Below are 14,979 nucleotides of genomic sequence, written 5' to 3'. Positions count from 1 at the left end.
AACTGAGACGTTGCCTCTGAAACTCTCAGGTAATTCTACTGAATAACCCCAGACTCACCAGACTTATTGAATAGAACTGCATGGTCATAAATATCAGATGCCAAGAAGATGAAACCAGGAAGTGGAAGAGCGTGCTATGGGAAGAAACATTTCACGTAAATTTAACTGCAAAAACATTACAGAATAATTAGAGTATCTTTACAATGATTGAAGGTTTTACAAGTTGTTTAACAGGCAACATCAAGAAAGGCAAGTCAGACTTATTAAGTTAAATGTATCCAGTGCTACTGACCACCTGACACTGCATGGTATGATATCAACCCCCGAATTACAGTCTGTGCCCTGTGGAGTGTGATGGTCCCTACACACAAAACTAAAAAAGAGAGCCAGCACCTTTTTACTCAACAAAAGAGAATGGGAAATGTAAACACACAGTCATTCTAACCTAATGATTTGCCACATTTTACTATTTTTGAGACCAGTTAAGCAAATATAATGGATTTAAAAATTATATGGAATGTGAAGGCAGATTTTAGCGTGTTCAGGAAACTAGTGGGAAAAGAGAGTGGAGAACAATATGATGTCAGGGAAAAAGAAAGGAAGACAAGAATAAAGAGAGACTGAAGAAGGAAGGGGAAACAACAGGTAAGCAAAGATTAATGGGCTTGGCCACAACCCACAACCACCACCACCACAATCATAATAAGGAATCACAGCTAACCTTAACCAAGCAGTTAACTATGAGCCAGGTATTGTGCTAAAAAAAATCATGTGAACCAAACAGAATGTTCCTTTATTTTAAAAATTCCTGGCCACATACTCTAGCTCCCAATTAAATATCTCAAATTGCTCATCTGACACTTCAGTACAAAAAGTTGGCAGGGAAGGAATCCCTGAGGTTGTTGAATCTGGAGGCAACCCTGTCACTGTGACCTTGAGGGGCTGTACTTTGGACATTTTTTAATAGGAAAGAGGGGCAAGAAAGAGGAACACTAGAGGAGGTGGCTCTAGATCAGCAGTTTCAAACAAAGAAGAGTGAACGTATATAATTAACTAATTAAACTCTCCATCAGATGAATAAAGCCCAACTGAGGAACGTAACTCCTCAAAACCCATCCTCCTCAGCTCTCTCAAAGGCCTGCCTGCATACATGCTCCTTGGCTTGTGGTTCTTGGACCTTCTATTCCCGTTTCAGGTCTCCATCTTGGTTTTAACTTGATTTCATCTGTGGGAACCTTGGGTTCCTTGTCCCGTGGGGCAGTACCTGGTTAGCAGACATGTTCTGTTTACACTGACTGATTATGATCACCTCCTGTAGAGGACTGTGGCAGTCTATCAAAAGTGCCAGAGTCCGTGGGTCCCAAAGCACCTTACTGGATAATAAATATCAGAAGGATGGCATATCATATTTGAAATAACATATCACATATATGTAATTACATATGTGTACATACAATAATAACTCAGTGATTTTCATCTTCCCCGGGTTCAAGAAATCGCTTACATTATAAAACAAAGCCTCCTTGGAGTGTTTTCCGAATTGTTTGTAGAGAGTCTCTTGGAAAATACCCATCCTTGCTGACATCAGAAGAGCAAAAGTCAGTGCCCCAATACCTAGAAAGCAAACATCCAGTTACAAGACGCCTGCATTTGCTAACTGCCAGATCTTTTCTTAAAGAACACTTACTAAGTTCTACAAATATTACACACTAAATGTACATGTACAAAATTTAAAAAGTAATAAAAACCAACCACAATATTACCATCCTATCCTACACAGTTTGCTACGGCTCTGTATGCATACTTATGCATATATTTAATGCTAAGACATGATCATAATGAATATATAACTTTGTATCTTGCTTTCCTAACGATTTTCCCCTAGATTTTCCTTCAAGTCATTCATTAAAATTTTTTCAAAAGTATGATTTAATAGCTGCATATTATTCTTTCATGTGGGTGTACCATACTTAGATGTCTTACCATACAAGAAGGGTTAGATTACCTCCGAGTATTTCATCATTAAAATCAACTTACATCCTAGTATATAAATCTTTCAAAAAAATGTTGATTATTTCCTTAGGATAAACACTCATAAGTGGGATTACTGAGTCAAAGGTTGTAGACATTTTAAAAAATTCAATACATAATTTTTTTCCAGAAAGGCTGTATCAATTTACCATAAAATTATATGAAAATAGTCGTCTTACTGCCCCCACCAGCAGCAGTGAGAATAATTATTTTTTATCTTGCCAATATAATAGACCAAAAATAAAAAGGTACTGCATTTTGGCTTCAATTTGCATTTCTCTGATTATTAGACTGAACATAAGATGACTGGACATTAATTCTTTTCCCCATGAACTGTGTGTTCGTACCTTTTGCAAGTTTTTCTCATTAGGTAAAGTATTTTTCTAAGAGCTCATAAAGATCTTTCTATGTAAAGAAGAGCAACCTAAAGGGATAAAGTTTCAAAGTCAAGAAGCCAGAAGACAGCTCTTTCATGGCTCCTTCTCTTCCACACGGTCGGCCCCAATCTGCTACTGCCGTCACTTAGCGCACCTGGGAAGGCGTGCCCTCCTGTCTCACACCCAGTGAGGGCAAAGCTCTGTAGGAGTTGTCTAATTAATTCCACAAAGAGCTACTTGTATTTTAAAAAATTCTCCAGGATATTCCGATGATTGGTCAGGTTTGGGAACGTTGCCATGTGGAACAGCTTAGGAAGAAAATTAATCTAAGATTTAGAAATGGGTCCCTTGGAAATTTCAAGAGTCAACTGCTGTAATGTGCCATCCCTTTGTAGAAGCTTCTGCTCAGCAGACAGATCATAAAGAAATGGATGACACTCTAAGCACTGCTCCCAGAGAGCATGCGGGGCAACCAGACACGGACTTTACCCTAAGCACCCAAGCCACTGAGGAAAACATCCATGTTGTAGAACACACCACCGTGAACATGGACATTTCCTCTTTTTCATTTCTTGAACACTAAGGTTCAGAGATACATTATCCCAGGTGCCTCTCTCTTCCACGACACAATCTGTTTAGCCGAAGCTTCTTGCCAAGAAACATATCCCTCAGGAGCAAACTCTGAAAACAGAACTGCAGAGGCAATTAGCTTCATTGTAATTACTGTACTTGCCTAGCAACCACCATGCAAATGCCTGGAATCCATCATTCTCACTCGAGCTGGACTCGGAAGTCTAGGAAATAAGAAAAAATACAAGGTACAGAGACCACAACTACCTGCAAGGGGCCTAGATACTAGGGGAACATTTGTGAGCCATTTCCCTCCACTCTTCTCTTTCAGAGGTTTAAACCCTTGTGTTACATGAGCATTTACATTTATTGTATCATTAATAAGTACCTGGGCCCCCATGGCAAGCAGTGAATATAAATGATTTGTGAGTAGATTCTTACCACTTGCTTTGCTGACATGAAAGTGCAAATAAATATCCCCACAGACACCAGGGCAATGGAGGTATATTTGAATATACTGTATCTGCAAAAAGAAGAACAAGAAGACTTTAGGGAAGTACAGATATGAATTTCCACATGATGTGTACAGTCAGGCAGCTCATGAGAGTGCAAATCACCAAAACACGGTCAAGGGGAACCACTTCCCAGTAAGTCTGTGCATCAAAGAATCAGGATGCTGACTGGTTCTAAACAACCCCCTTCCTTGGTGCTGTTTAGAACAGTTAGTTACCGATAGTTTGTGGACCAATAGATTATTTCATCAGGAAATCAAAAAAAGACACAGACTGGACATGAGAGTCCATCCTGCTCTGGACTCCAAATGAACGCCTGACTGAGATCTTAATGGACACCTGTTGCTTTTCTTGGCTTCTGGGGCCCAAACCGGAGTGTGAGGAGACCCACCACGCAGAGGAAGAACAGAGCCTCGGGGACGAGCAGCAGGATTCGATACTCAGAAAACAATTCAATTGACGGTGTTCAGGGAGGGTACTGTTCTTATGCTTTGGAGTGACTTAAATACTGTTTTTAAATGTTGGCGTAGTTGAATAAAGGGGGCAATATTAAACTAATGGGGCTATTAGCATGAATAACAGTGGCATTTCACATTAACTAAAATAGCATCAATTAACATCCTTCTCAGGCTCTTGGTGATAAAGCAAAGGGCCTCAGGCATAAATGAAAACCTTATACACATCTGAAGTTTCCTACTCAAATACTCTGCATAGTTTTGCTCACAGCACCTTATAAAAAGGCCGACAAAACTAGGTAAAAAGGCTGAGCAAGGAGCCAAGGGCACCACGGTAGAGAAGAGGGGTGGGAGGAGGGAAGAGGCACTCCTAGGGGTGGATAGCAAAATCAGGGAACTCTTCAGTGTGGGAAGATCAGAGAGAGAGGTTTGTAATTCAGGCCTAAAAAATAGTGAAGGCCGTGGTTAAGGTGAATATAGATTCGGTCTTCAAATCCTGGAATGAGGAACACACTGTGAACCTGAAGGGGCTCTACTCAAGGTAAATAAAAGGAGATAAAAAAATTACTAATTCTTGATCTTAGATAGTTTAACTTGGGGAAATTCCTGCTCTCTGACTGATAAACACTGAAGAAGGTTTAAGATGAGAGAGATTTAAGATGACAGACTCAAAACAAGTCCTTAAGGAAAACTGAGATGTTTGAGAAAGGCCCCTCAAATTTCGGGGCACTATCAGGAGGATACATTCCTTTTATAATATGTTCTTTTGTATCCCTGTTATGAGTCAAACAATCAAAGGTTAGAAAGGCCGTGGTCCGTCCCAAGGTGAACTTAACACTACCGAGAAGCACAGGGGTCACTTTGAGGGTAATGATGTTGGCCACTACTCAAGCATGCTTGAAAAGGGAGAACCTAGAAGAGGAACCAGCAGCAGCGGTGCTCACCTGGGGGAACATAAGCCTCAGGAGATGAACGTCAGGAGCCTAGTAGGACAGGACAGTTGTCCTTTCAATGACACAGCCCTTATTACTTAAAAATTCTTGGTTCCCACACTGAACTGACAGCTACTTTCCAAGCTGCTTTGAAAAAGCATCCCAGCACTTCTGATATTTCCCAACCGCCCCCCGAAGACAGCCACTGGTGACAGCCCCAAAGAACAGCCCTGAAGCTTTTCATCCCGTCTTCGCGGCCACGGGGGCCTTTGTTACGGATTTTCCTTGCAGTATGTGTGAGGGTCCCTCAGTTCACCATGTAGTCCTGATGAACGCCCCCTAGGACAGCGCCGGCCCTCGGAACTTCTGTGAGTGTGGAAATGTCCACATTGGGGCTCTCCACTGTGGTCACCACTAGCCACATGTGGCTACTGGGGACTTAAACTGTGACTAGTGAGATGGAGAAACTACATATTTAATTTCATTTACTTTTAAATGTTTAAATTTAAATGTAAATAGTCACATGTAGCCAGTGGTGACCACATGGGACAGTGAGGTTTTAGATCAACTGGCTTCGGAATTTAGTGTGGAACTAAGGATTCAACGATGACAAGAGCTACTTAGTTCTGCGCAGAGAGAACGCTGCGGCTGCTCTCACTGGCCCACTGCCCTGGGAGCGGGCGGCATCGTCACACAGAGAACTAGGGAGCAAGGCAGACGGCCGGGCAAACGCAGCACCGCGGGGAGAAAGGGAATCCCCACCAGCTCACGGCTGAGGCTCAGGATAGCCTTCCTGCACGTAAAATATTAAGGAGTATTGCTTACCTTTTCTTCAAAATGATAATTCCTAGAATCATGTTGGCAATTAGGGAACCCTGTAAAAAGAGACAACAGAGCTTCAGTGCACTAGGGAAAGAAAACTGCATTAATTTAAGATACATATGAACATGGACAAGAGAGGAAAACAGGTGGAAAGGAGGGCGTTAGGATGGAATGATTAGCAAGGTTCATTTGTTCTTATGACGGCAAAAAGTACAAACCATAAAAATCTATCACACAAAATAACAGGAACTTTTAAAGATGACAGAGAATAAAAATGATCACTTCCCAGTAAGTGGTCATAACAGAAGCTAAGGCTGGCAGGAATAAATTATATTATAGGCTTATCTTTGCCAAAGTTTCCATCTAATTTATAGGAGCATTTATTTATTTATTTATTTAGTTCTAAAAGCAGTTTTATCAAAAGCAGTTCTTTAAATGCAAAATTAAATAACTATTCTTGATTGGTTTACAAGGGTTCACATGGTACACAGTGAGTTAGACTGAATTTGATACATTTAGCTAGTGGTTTTGGATTACAGGAGCTCTTTATTAACTTCTCCTCACCCACAGTTTTACTGAATGAAATTGTGCAGGGATCTCTCTGTTCTCTGGAAAGGCATCAATCAATCAGCAAGTGTTTATTGAAAGTCTACTAGGTGCTTAATGCTTTGAAGGTCATCTTAGTAATTATGATCAGCTCTGGAAAGTCCCATTAGGAATAGCACGTTCCGTCTCACAAAAATCTCAGGCCACACAGAGATGATCTAATTCTAATTTTCACGTACTGTGCATTCTTCTGCAAGCCTAACCACACTCCCCCTTGAGTTTCTTTCCTGTTCCTCAGGAAACACTCTGTTCTTATTTATGTACAAACTAAACGTAGATCTCCCACCATGCATGAGACGAAAACCTCTGCTGCTTTGGGAGAAAATCTGCCTCCATCAAGAACTTCCCTTTATCCAATTATCCCAAGTCTCTGCTTTCAAAAAAGTCAGAAAAGGGATATACCTATTTCATGTACTAGAGGTAAATGTAATTTTATGAAAGAAACAAAGAGTGATGACAAATAAGTTAAATAACATTCACAGCAAAACTAAATATAAAATTAACCAGATGAAGGAAATTAAAGGTAAAATCTGTTTCCCAAGGAGATATTAACTCTTCCTTTATTAGTCGCTCGTTAAGACCTCTGATAAATAAACGTAAACCACCCACCTTCCCATTTCTCTCTTTTTGCCTCACTTCTAAGATGGAAGCAAGCCTCTGCTTACTCCTCCGTAAGACCTATTCTTGTATCTGAGCCTTTACGTCTTACAGGACCTTTCTACCTCTGCCATGTGTTTAATGCACCCACTTAGCTGCATCTCCCAGAGGAACGCACGCACGAGCGCCCGCAGCACTTACGGATCTAAATATCATGTGCAACGGCATGGCGATGTTGAGGTTCAGGGCGTAGTTGTTCACCACGCTGACGGTGAAGAACATGGTCACCATCACGGCGTAGTACCTGAGATGCAGAGACAACAGCTCACACCACACAGAATCTGCTATTTCAAGAAAATCAAGTACAGAAGGAAACTCATACTTCTGGATAAAAATGTATTATGCTTGTGGCCTCTGTATTAAAAGATCGTATCACTATTAGAATGTGAAGTTAAAGACTAGGTACATATGAAAATACTTCACAAAGCCAGACTGATGTGGAAAAAGTCTGGACTAAAGAATGTTTCAAGAAACACTATTTTAATATGTTTCAAGTATGCATAGCAATAAAAATGAGGCTTCAAAAAGTTACCTAATAGACAGCAATAGGGTTTTTTTTTAAGTGAATGGATAATTTTTATTATTCTGTAAGTTCTTTGTATATAATTTTCATACACATCTAAAGAACTTGTAAATGGTTAAACTCTCTCAAATATTTCCTCTACAAACTTGTTAATACCATTGTCACTGTTCCTAAAAATATTTGCTCAGTCAACAGTTACTTTTAGCCTAGAAGCTGTTAAAATTACCCCACCTTCTGAACCAGTGGCCTCCAGATTAATGAGGACACCATTTGACTTATATAGATTTGTATTTAAAATCAAGAAACCTGTTTTTTGAGAATTTATAGGTCTTCAAATAACAACAACAAAAGCTAAAAAAAAAATCAGTAATCCTAATCACTTAAAAAGGTAAAGGGATAAACACAAATGAAAAATTATAAATAAATAAAGTAAATAATTTTATATTTGTAATGCCCCTATTTTGATCTAGAAAATCCTTAAGATGCCTTTCATACATATCAGCTTCAACCATTTAAAATGCCATTTTTGTAGGTCAAAAGGGGCTGAACATCAGCAATTTCATATGAACCTAATACATTCAAAAAGAGAAAAATACTATTCTTGAAGTGCATGGCTAGAGTGCAGGGCAAAGGTGAGTAAGTGGCTGGATATTTTCCAGGAAAGGGTGGAAGTCTTTAAGCACAGGTCCCCATCCTTTTTCACCTTTGCACATCTGGAGAACATGACAACATTGAGTCTCAAGTTATCTTCCCTGACCAGAGCCTGTTTTGCATCCCTGGTTAGGCGTGGCACTGTTTGCCCGGAGAGGCAGCCACACCAGAGCTGAAAGAACTCAGTCTGGAAAGTGTGAGGAGCTTTACCACGAATGCAGAGCGCAGAGGGCAGAGTTACTGGTAAGACCTACTTCACAGCCTCTGAATAATACACTATCGGTGATTTCACAAGGTTTCTTGCCCCATTTTCTAAGTCCTGTCTTGAAAAGACGCCATTTGGAGATAAAGTGAGTTCATCAAGTTCTTTCAGGATAATTAGTTTCAGCTATTCTGTACTGCTGCCTGCCTAGCACTGCCTAGAGATCGCTCACGGGAATGAATGACATGAGCGAGGTTTTGATTCTAGCCTCATGGAGAGAAAGCAAAATACCCAGCACACACTGGACATTGTGGCTGTTAGGACAAGATGATGGGGAGCATCCAAGAAGCATCAGAGCTTGGGCTTCACTCTGAACCTAACGGTGACCCCTGAGTGCTTGTGAGAGCAGGTGTCACGAGGCAGTGGCAGGAAGTTGAAATGGAGGGATGAAGAGGGGACAGGCAGGAGGTCAGCCAGCGAGGTTACTAGTATAAATGTCGTGGGGAGAGTGACTACGCCACGTTCCTGAACGACACTAGTGGCAGCCAGAGTAGAAAGAAATAGCGCAAGGAGGAGGGAAAGGGTCAGAGGAATAAAAAAAAAAATGCTGGAGCTCCTACTCTGGTGTAAATGCTGGTCGTGGGAGCAGAAAGTTTCATGCAGATACTAAAGTCAATTGTGGGGGGTGGGTAGGTATTCAGAATATTTAGCATCACATTGGGAAATTTTAAAATATAATATTAGTAACAAAATTCAGCCAGATTTTCTAGAGCAAGCTACTCAGGAACACTGCAACATAACACCGACAAGGAGGAATCCTAACCAGTCCTCTGGTGCATTCACACCAGAACGTCCCTCTCAAAGGGATTAAGGGCCGCTAGCCTACTAAATACTCCCCATTGGATAAAAAAATCACACTTTTATTCAAGTCTCTCACGGCAAGAATGCTGAGTCTGCAATACATTGTTTACTGTAAGAACTGCCCTGTTTTTCATTTGGCCCCATGAGTACAGTTACGCAAATTTGGACTAATGGATGGAGGTCTGGAATCAACAGTTTTACCTTACCTGAACTTGCCATTCATTTCCTCTCAATTGATGTGAAATTCACATAACATCAAATAAACCATTTAAAGTGAACAATTAAGGACACTTAATACATTTACAATGTTGTGTAACCACCACCTCTATTTCCAAAAGCCATTAGTTTTTTAAAAGGAGCAATGATACTACTCTTACCATATTTGATAACTTTACCAACATGAAGATAATAACATACAGAACTATTTAAAAATTGATGGTCACACAAGACCTTTAACTGACAGAAACACACACATACACTACGTACGTATAGTTGTCAGAGTTATATTAAGTGTTGTGGCAGGAATTTTATTCTAAAACTAGGCTCTCTATAGTTTCATAATGTATTAAATTCAGAAAATGAATTATTCTACTGATATCTTTGACACAAATCTTGTAAAAAGATGCGTCATTTCCTTTTATATAGGTACCAGTAAAGCTCTTAACTTTAAAAAAGCAAAAAAGAGGGCTAAAAGAGACTTCAAAGGGCCATACCTTATTGGGATAGCTGGCGGCTTCCTTCCCAAATCAGCTTCAAAGAGGAAGCCTTCCACAGCAATAAATAAAAATTGTGCAAACGTCACAATGTTCCCACATCCTGGATGCCTCCTGAGTAGCAAAGAACATAAAGGAAAAAAAAAAGGCATCAAAAAACTGAGAGAAAGGGCACAGATTGTTTTATTGATACCAGGGAGCAGAGATTTCTATTACCCACTGTTCTTTGCTTCAGTTCTCACCTCCCACAGATGACACGAAGAGCACTAGACCCACAGGCAAGATCAGTGGCTTCCCCACTTCACCCCGCCATGGGAGTAGCAGGCCATGGGGAAGAGTCATGCTGATAATGCTTGTTCTGAGAACTGAGATACAGCATTCCCAGGAAACTGCAGAAAGTCAGTCATGTGGTCTTTTTTTTTTTTTTTTTTTTTTTTTCCCTTTTTATGGTCTTGTTAGGATCCTCACTTAACCAAGAGGGCTTTATTCCAGCTCCTTGTCAGCTTAAGCACAAAGCCCAAGGACAGAAATATGCTCAGGTCTCCTGGTATGTTTTCATAGCCTCTGGGCCCAGAATTTCTGAGATGGGTGTCAACAGAAGACTCGTACCCAGTGTTGATGACAAGGACATCCATTACCTTAGACAGAGCCCCCCACGGCAGCAACAATTGGTTCTTGGTGGTGGGGGGCAAGGAAATCTTAATATCTTTGTAAGTATAAAGCACCAATATACACACAGTACCTGAACCCATATACAGTGTATCTGTGGAGGGATGATTAGGGGAAAAAGGGGTCTTTGGTGGGAGTAGTGGGTGATAAGGAGCGATAATGAGGGGAGGTTTGAGGAGCACTGCTGAAGTCTACTATTCTCCACAACCCTTAACACAGACTAGGCACCCAGTGAACGCTCATGGAATTCAATCGCCCTGTTCAGTGATCTGTGTAAGGGTGGGGGGAGTTTTCCGCAGTGACTATTAGGAATATGTCTACAAGGTGAAAATTCCTCTGGCAACCCTCCTGAGGCACTCTGTGAAAGTTCGTCACTGATTACTGAAAACCTGTCCTCCGTGAAGCTCTGCTCAGTCACTGGAAGAAGTGCAAAGTCAGCAGTTACCTTTGTTTTACCGAAGCTTCCAGATTTCCCAAATTCCCATTCTTCCCATGTTATGAAATATAGACTTCATATTCTGTATTTTCATCGTAACCAAGACATTTGCTCATAGCTAGTGATTAAAGGGATTTAACTATATTATTATATCTTAACATAATGCTATTTATTGAAAACAACTCATTCTCCATTGTTGTATTAACAGGATCACATTCTTGTTGATTTGTTTTGTTTTGTTTTGTTTTATTGAGGTATAACGTACACATACTGAAAAGCACAAATTTTAACCTGCTTTCACAGATGCAGACAGACACTCAATTAATAGCCCTGTGGCTCAAGACAAGGAGTACTTCCTGTCCTAGGATCACATTCTTAAATACACCCACCCAGCACAAAACTAAGGCCAAGCGTAAGCCATCCTTGTACAGAGCTGTGCTTGCTACCCTTTAGGCTCTACTGCCCAGGACGGTTCCCTAGAAAACCACTGCTTTATATCCAGCTGCACCATTTCTTTTAGCACTCCTTATGTTCAAGGGACAGGGCGCTACGGTGCCGGAATCCATAAATAATCATGTAAGACGCTTGCCTCATTCAGGGAGCTAATTAAAACCATTAGCCTAAATATGAGTGGCAGGAGGAGGAACTCTGGATTGTTCCTAGCACAGTGCTTTTCAGCTCTGGCTGGGCTGCTCTTTTAAAACCCGTCGGCCTGAAAGCCTCACCCTCCCAGTTCTGATTTCTGATAGGACTGGTCTGGGACAGGGCCCTGGAATCTGTTACTTTTGAAAACGTCCCTCTTGATCCGAATGTGCACCCAGAGTTGAGAACCACCAGTGTAGGTCTGGAAAAAGAGCTGGGAGGTGTAGGAGGGGGTGTGAGCGTGCGTGTGTCACAGGGTTGAGAAGCAGTGTTCCCCACGTGGTTAGAAGAACACAGGGACACACAGGACCCAGCTGCACCTCTTACCCTGTGGCAGTGGAAGTTAATTACTCTACGTTTTCTTATCTTTACAATGTCAACGGAATTAGTGCCTGTCTCACTGGTTTATTGTACAGTAAATAACCCAGTCCCTGAAAAGCTCTTAACAGAGGGGAAAAGACAAAGACTGGAACACTAGAATCTTGCATATTGAAAGGCCTTCAATCTAAGTATAGTAACCCTTTTGAAGATATTTACATCGACCCATTTTTTTCTCTCCTATAAAATGGAAATGTTGTCTAACATCGTTGTGAGGATTCAAAGAGGAAATATGCATCAAGTGCCAAGCACAATACTTAGTCCACAAGGGGCTCGTCACCTTTCTTGCTTTCCCTTCCATTTTCTCTTTACCAAAAGCTTAAGCCAGTTCAACTGGGCACCAGTGTCTGGTCTTCACTCAAGCAACTGAACGAATGTAGGGCTGCCTCACTTGAAGCAAACGTGATCTACAATATTCGGATTGTATGAGAGTTAAAAGTAACTACTTCAAGAAAATGATTCACTTTAAAAGTGTACTCTTCATAGGATATTTTTTAAAAAGTCATCATAATAATTTTTAATTTCATCTGTTTTTACGGAGGTAGGTATTATTATGCCCATTTTATTGCTAAAGACACTGGGGGCCACATGGCACTGAGTTAGGTAAGTCTCCCAGGGCCACCTGGCAAATACATGGTGTTTGCAGACCCCCTTATTATTGCTATTATTATTTTTTTTTTTACAATTCAATGGTTTTTAGTACAGAGTTGTGTGGCCATTACCACACTTCTGTGTCCCAAAATTAAATAATACCCGTTAAGAGTCATTCCTCATTTCCCCCTCTCTTTGACAATTTTAATCTACTTTATCTCCATTTCCATAGGATGTTTATATCTTCCTAATGTACCCACATAATTCGATTTAAAAAAATCAACTTACAGAGCTTTTTAAGAACACACTGCTGTACAGCTACCAATGGAACTATTTATTTTAACTTGGATAATTCATTTTAAAACTTCAGAGTAAAAACTTGAATCCTTTCTCTCTAAATCACTTGTTTTCTTGAACTTTATTCCCCGGGAATGATAATCACTAACTGCAAACGCTTTCCCTTTGAAGTCTCTTTGGCAAGAATCCAAATTTGCACTTCTTTTTAAAAAAAAAAAAAAGCAACTTTGAAGAGAAAGAATTAGGCAGATAGCTTATGACTTCCATATTTCTTATTCTAGATTTAGAAAACTTACTTGATTAACATCAGGCACTTGATTGGAAAGTAAAACCGGGGAAAGAGAATGTTTCCGATTGTTTTCCTGACGTAAGACACCTCACCTAGTTAGTGAGCCTGATGGGTGCGGATCCCATTTCCAAGGTGGAAGGTAACCTCTCTCAGGACAGAGATCAATGCACTCATTCATTACTTCATGCCCACTCTGTATACTGCATGGTGATTTCCATTTTATTATAGGTCCTAATTATAGGTACGAAGTCAGAAAGGAAACCCTAAATTTGTTTCTCCAATTTGAAGGAAAATGGTTAAAAATGTTCACGTCTCTCTAGCTGTCACTTTAGCATTTCCATTCATACTTAGTGTCCTAATTCCCACTTCCAAGGGCACCTAATGAGTCCAAGGAAGCCATGTGAGAAGACAGTTCTTGCTCCATAAAAATTTATTAGCCTTCCACTGTGATGTCCCAAGATAAAGTAACATATTATGACAGGACAAATCTACAAAGAAACTTAAAGACCATCTGGTCCAACCTGCTCTTATTATCCTGATCTGAAACACGATAAGCTGTGAGCTGCCCAAGCAAATCAGGAAAAAGCTGCTATTCGGCCTGGGGTACCATTCTTTAAATTAACAAATGTACCCCTTACCACTTTATGAAAACCCATGGCTGTATGTAAAAATCCAGATTTACAAAAAAGATAAGGAATGATGATTTTTTTTTAACAAATTACTCAAAGTATTCTAAATAGAAGCTCCTATAATGTAGAAAAACATTCTGTAAAGTTAGATTTGCCCACAGTTTTTCAGGAACAGCTCAATAAAGCAGGGTCTACGTATATTGAAACAAAAGTTGTTAGGTAGAAGGGGAACTGACTGGGAGCTTTTGATTTGCAGCTGTGTCTCATTTAATCCTTCCATACCCAGTGAAGGCTGGTAGAGCCATCACCGCCTTCTCACAGCTGAGAACAGACTCGCCGAGATCAAGTAATTCAGCTAAGGGCTTACAACTAGTAAAAAGGGCCTTCAGTTGCTAGCATATTTTGATGTCACACAGCCTTTGGCAAGATTTAATTTAACAGCATATTCAACACAAACATTACAGTATTATTCTCTGACCTTCATTTCCATGGCTGGCCTGATTTTATCACATTCTTATATTTTTAAATCCATTTCCAAAGTGACCTTCCTTTGAAGTGTCCCAGTTGACAGCTGGAGACATTTCTTTTCATTTTCATATCCCTCACCACCTACTTCCAAGAATGACAAATGACAGATCTTTGTCAACATTTTTTGCATGACACAATTTCAAGCTCTGCAATCATAAAAATTAAATTAAAAAAATTAACCCCACAGAGTTTAACCTTAACTAGTTGCTTCAGAATGACTTAATTAATCAACAGTATCATAAAAATAAAATACATTTTTTTCTAGTAGGCACGTCAGAAACTGGGCTATGGGCTGCTGAAGTGCAAAAATAACAGGAAGGTAGAAAACGGTATTGGGCTAGGAGTTTAGATTCCTGGATTCCAGTCCTGGTTCTGCCAATTAGAAGTAGTAAAAGACCATCTAACTTCTTGGGACCTGTTTGACTTTCAGTAAAAACAAAAATATAATTCTTGGCCTATCTTGTACATAAGATTGTTCTGATGGTCAGTGGAGATAATGTGTAGATTTAAAAACATGGCGCTACACAGCACCATCGATATTATTTCACAAGTGGAAAAAGCTCAGAGATGCTAAATGACTTGAAAAGGTCACAAAGCCAGTGGATGGC

At 40.2% G+C, this 14,979-nt stretch overlaps 1 protein-coding gene across 7 annotated transcripts in view; it reads right to left on the bottom strand.

Annotated features, from left to right (window-relative positions):
• SLC35B4 (solute carrier family 35 member B4) overlaps positions 1 to 14,979 on the bottom strand; it is a 47,393-nt gene that overhangs the window by 31,234 nt on the left and 1,180 nt on the right. For all 7 annotated transcript variants that reach the window (XR_012508079.1, XR_012508081.1, XR_012508080.1 and 4 more), the window contains exons 2-8: positions 9,913 to 10,026; positions 7,104 to 7,206; positions 5,703 to 5,752; positions 3,420 to 3,501; positions 3,142 to 3,202; positions 1,505 to 1,614; positions 59 to 134 (exon numbers count right to left, since the gene is read on the bottom strand). Coding sequence is in view for 3 of the 7 variants with exons in the window: in XM_074367042.1 (XP_074223143.1) it covers positions 59 to 134; positions 1,505 to 1,614; positions 3,142 to 3,202; positions 3,420 to 3,501; positions 5,703 to 5,752; positions 7,104 to 7,206; positions 9,913 to 10,026 (596 nt within the window). In the remaining 4 variants the exon portion in view is untranslated. The remainder of the gene's footprint in view (positions 1 to 58; positions 135 to 1,504; positions 1,615 to 3,141; positions 3,203 to 3,419; positions 3,502 to 5,702; positions 5,753 to 7,103; positions 7,207 to 9,912; positions 10,027 to 14,979) is intronic.

This window comes from Camelus bactrianus, chromosome 7, assembly GCF_048773025.1.
Source record: "Camelus bactrianus isolate YW-2024 breed Bactrian camel chromosome 7, ASM4877302v1, whole genome shotgun sequence".
NCBI lineage: Eukaryota > Metazoa > Chordata > Mammalia > Artiodactyla > Camelidae > Camelus > Camelus bactrianus.
Note: the sequence above shows the minus strand (reverse complement) of the source record. Positions and strands in the feature narration are given on the sequence as shown.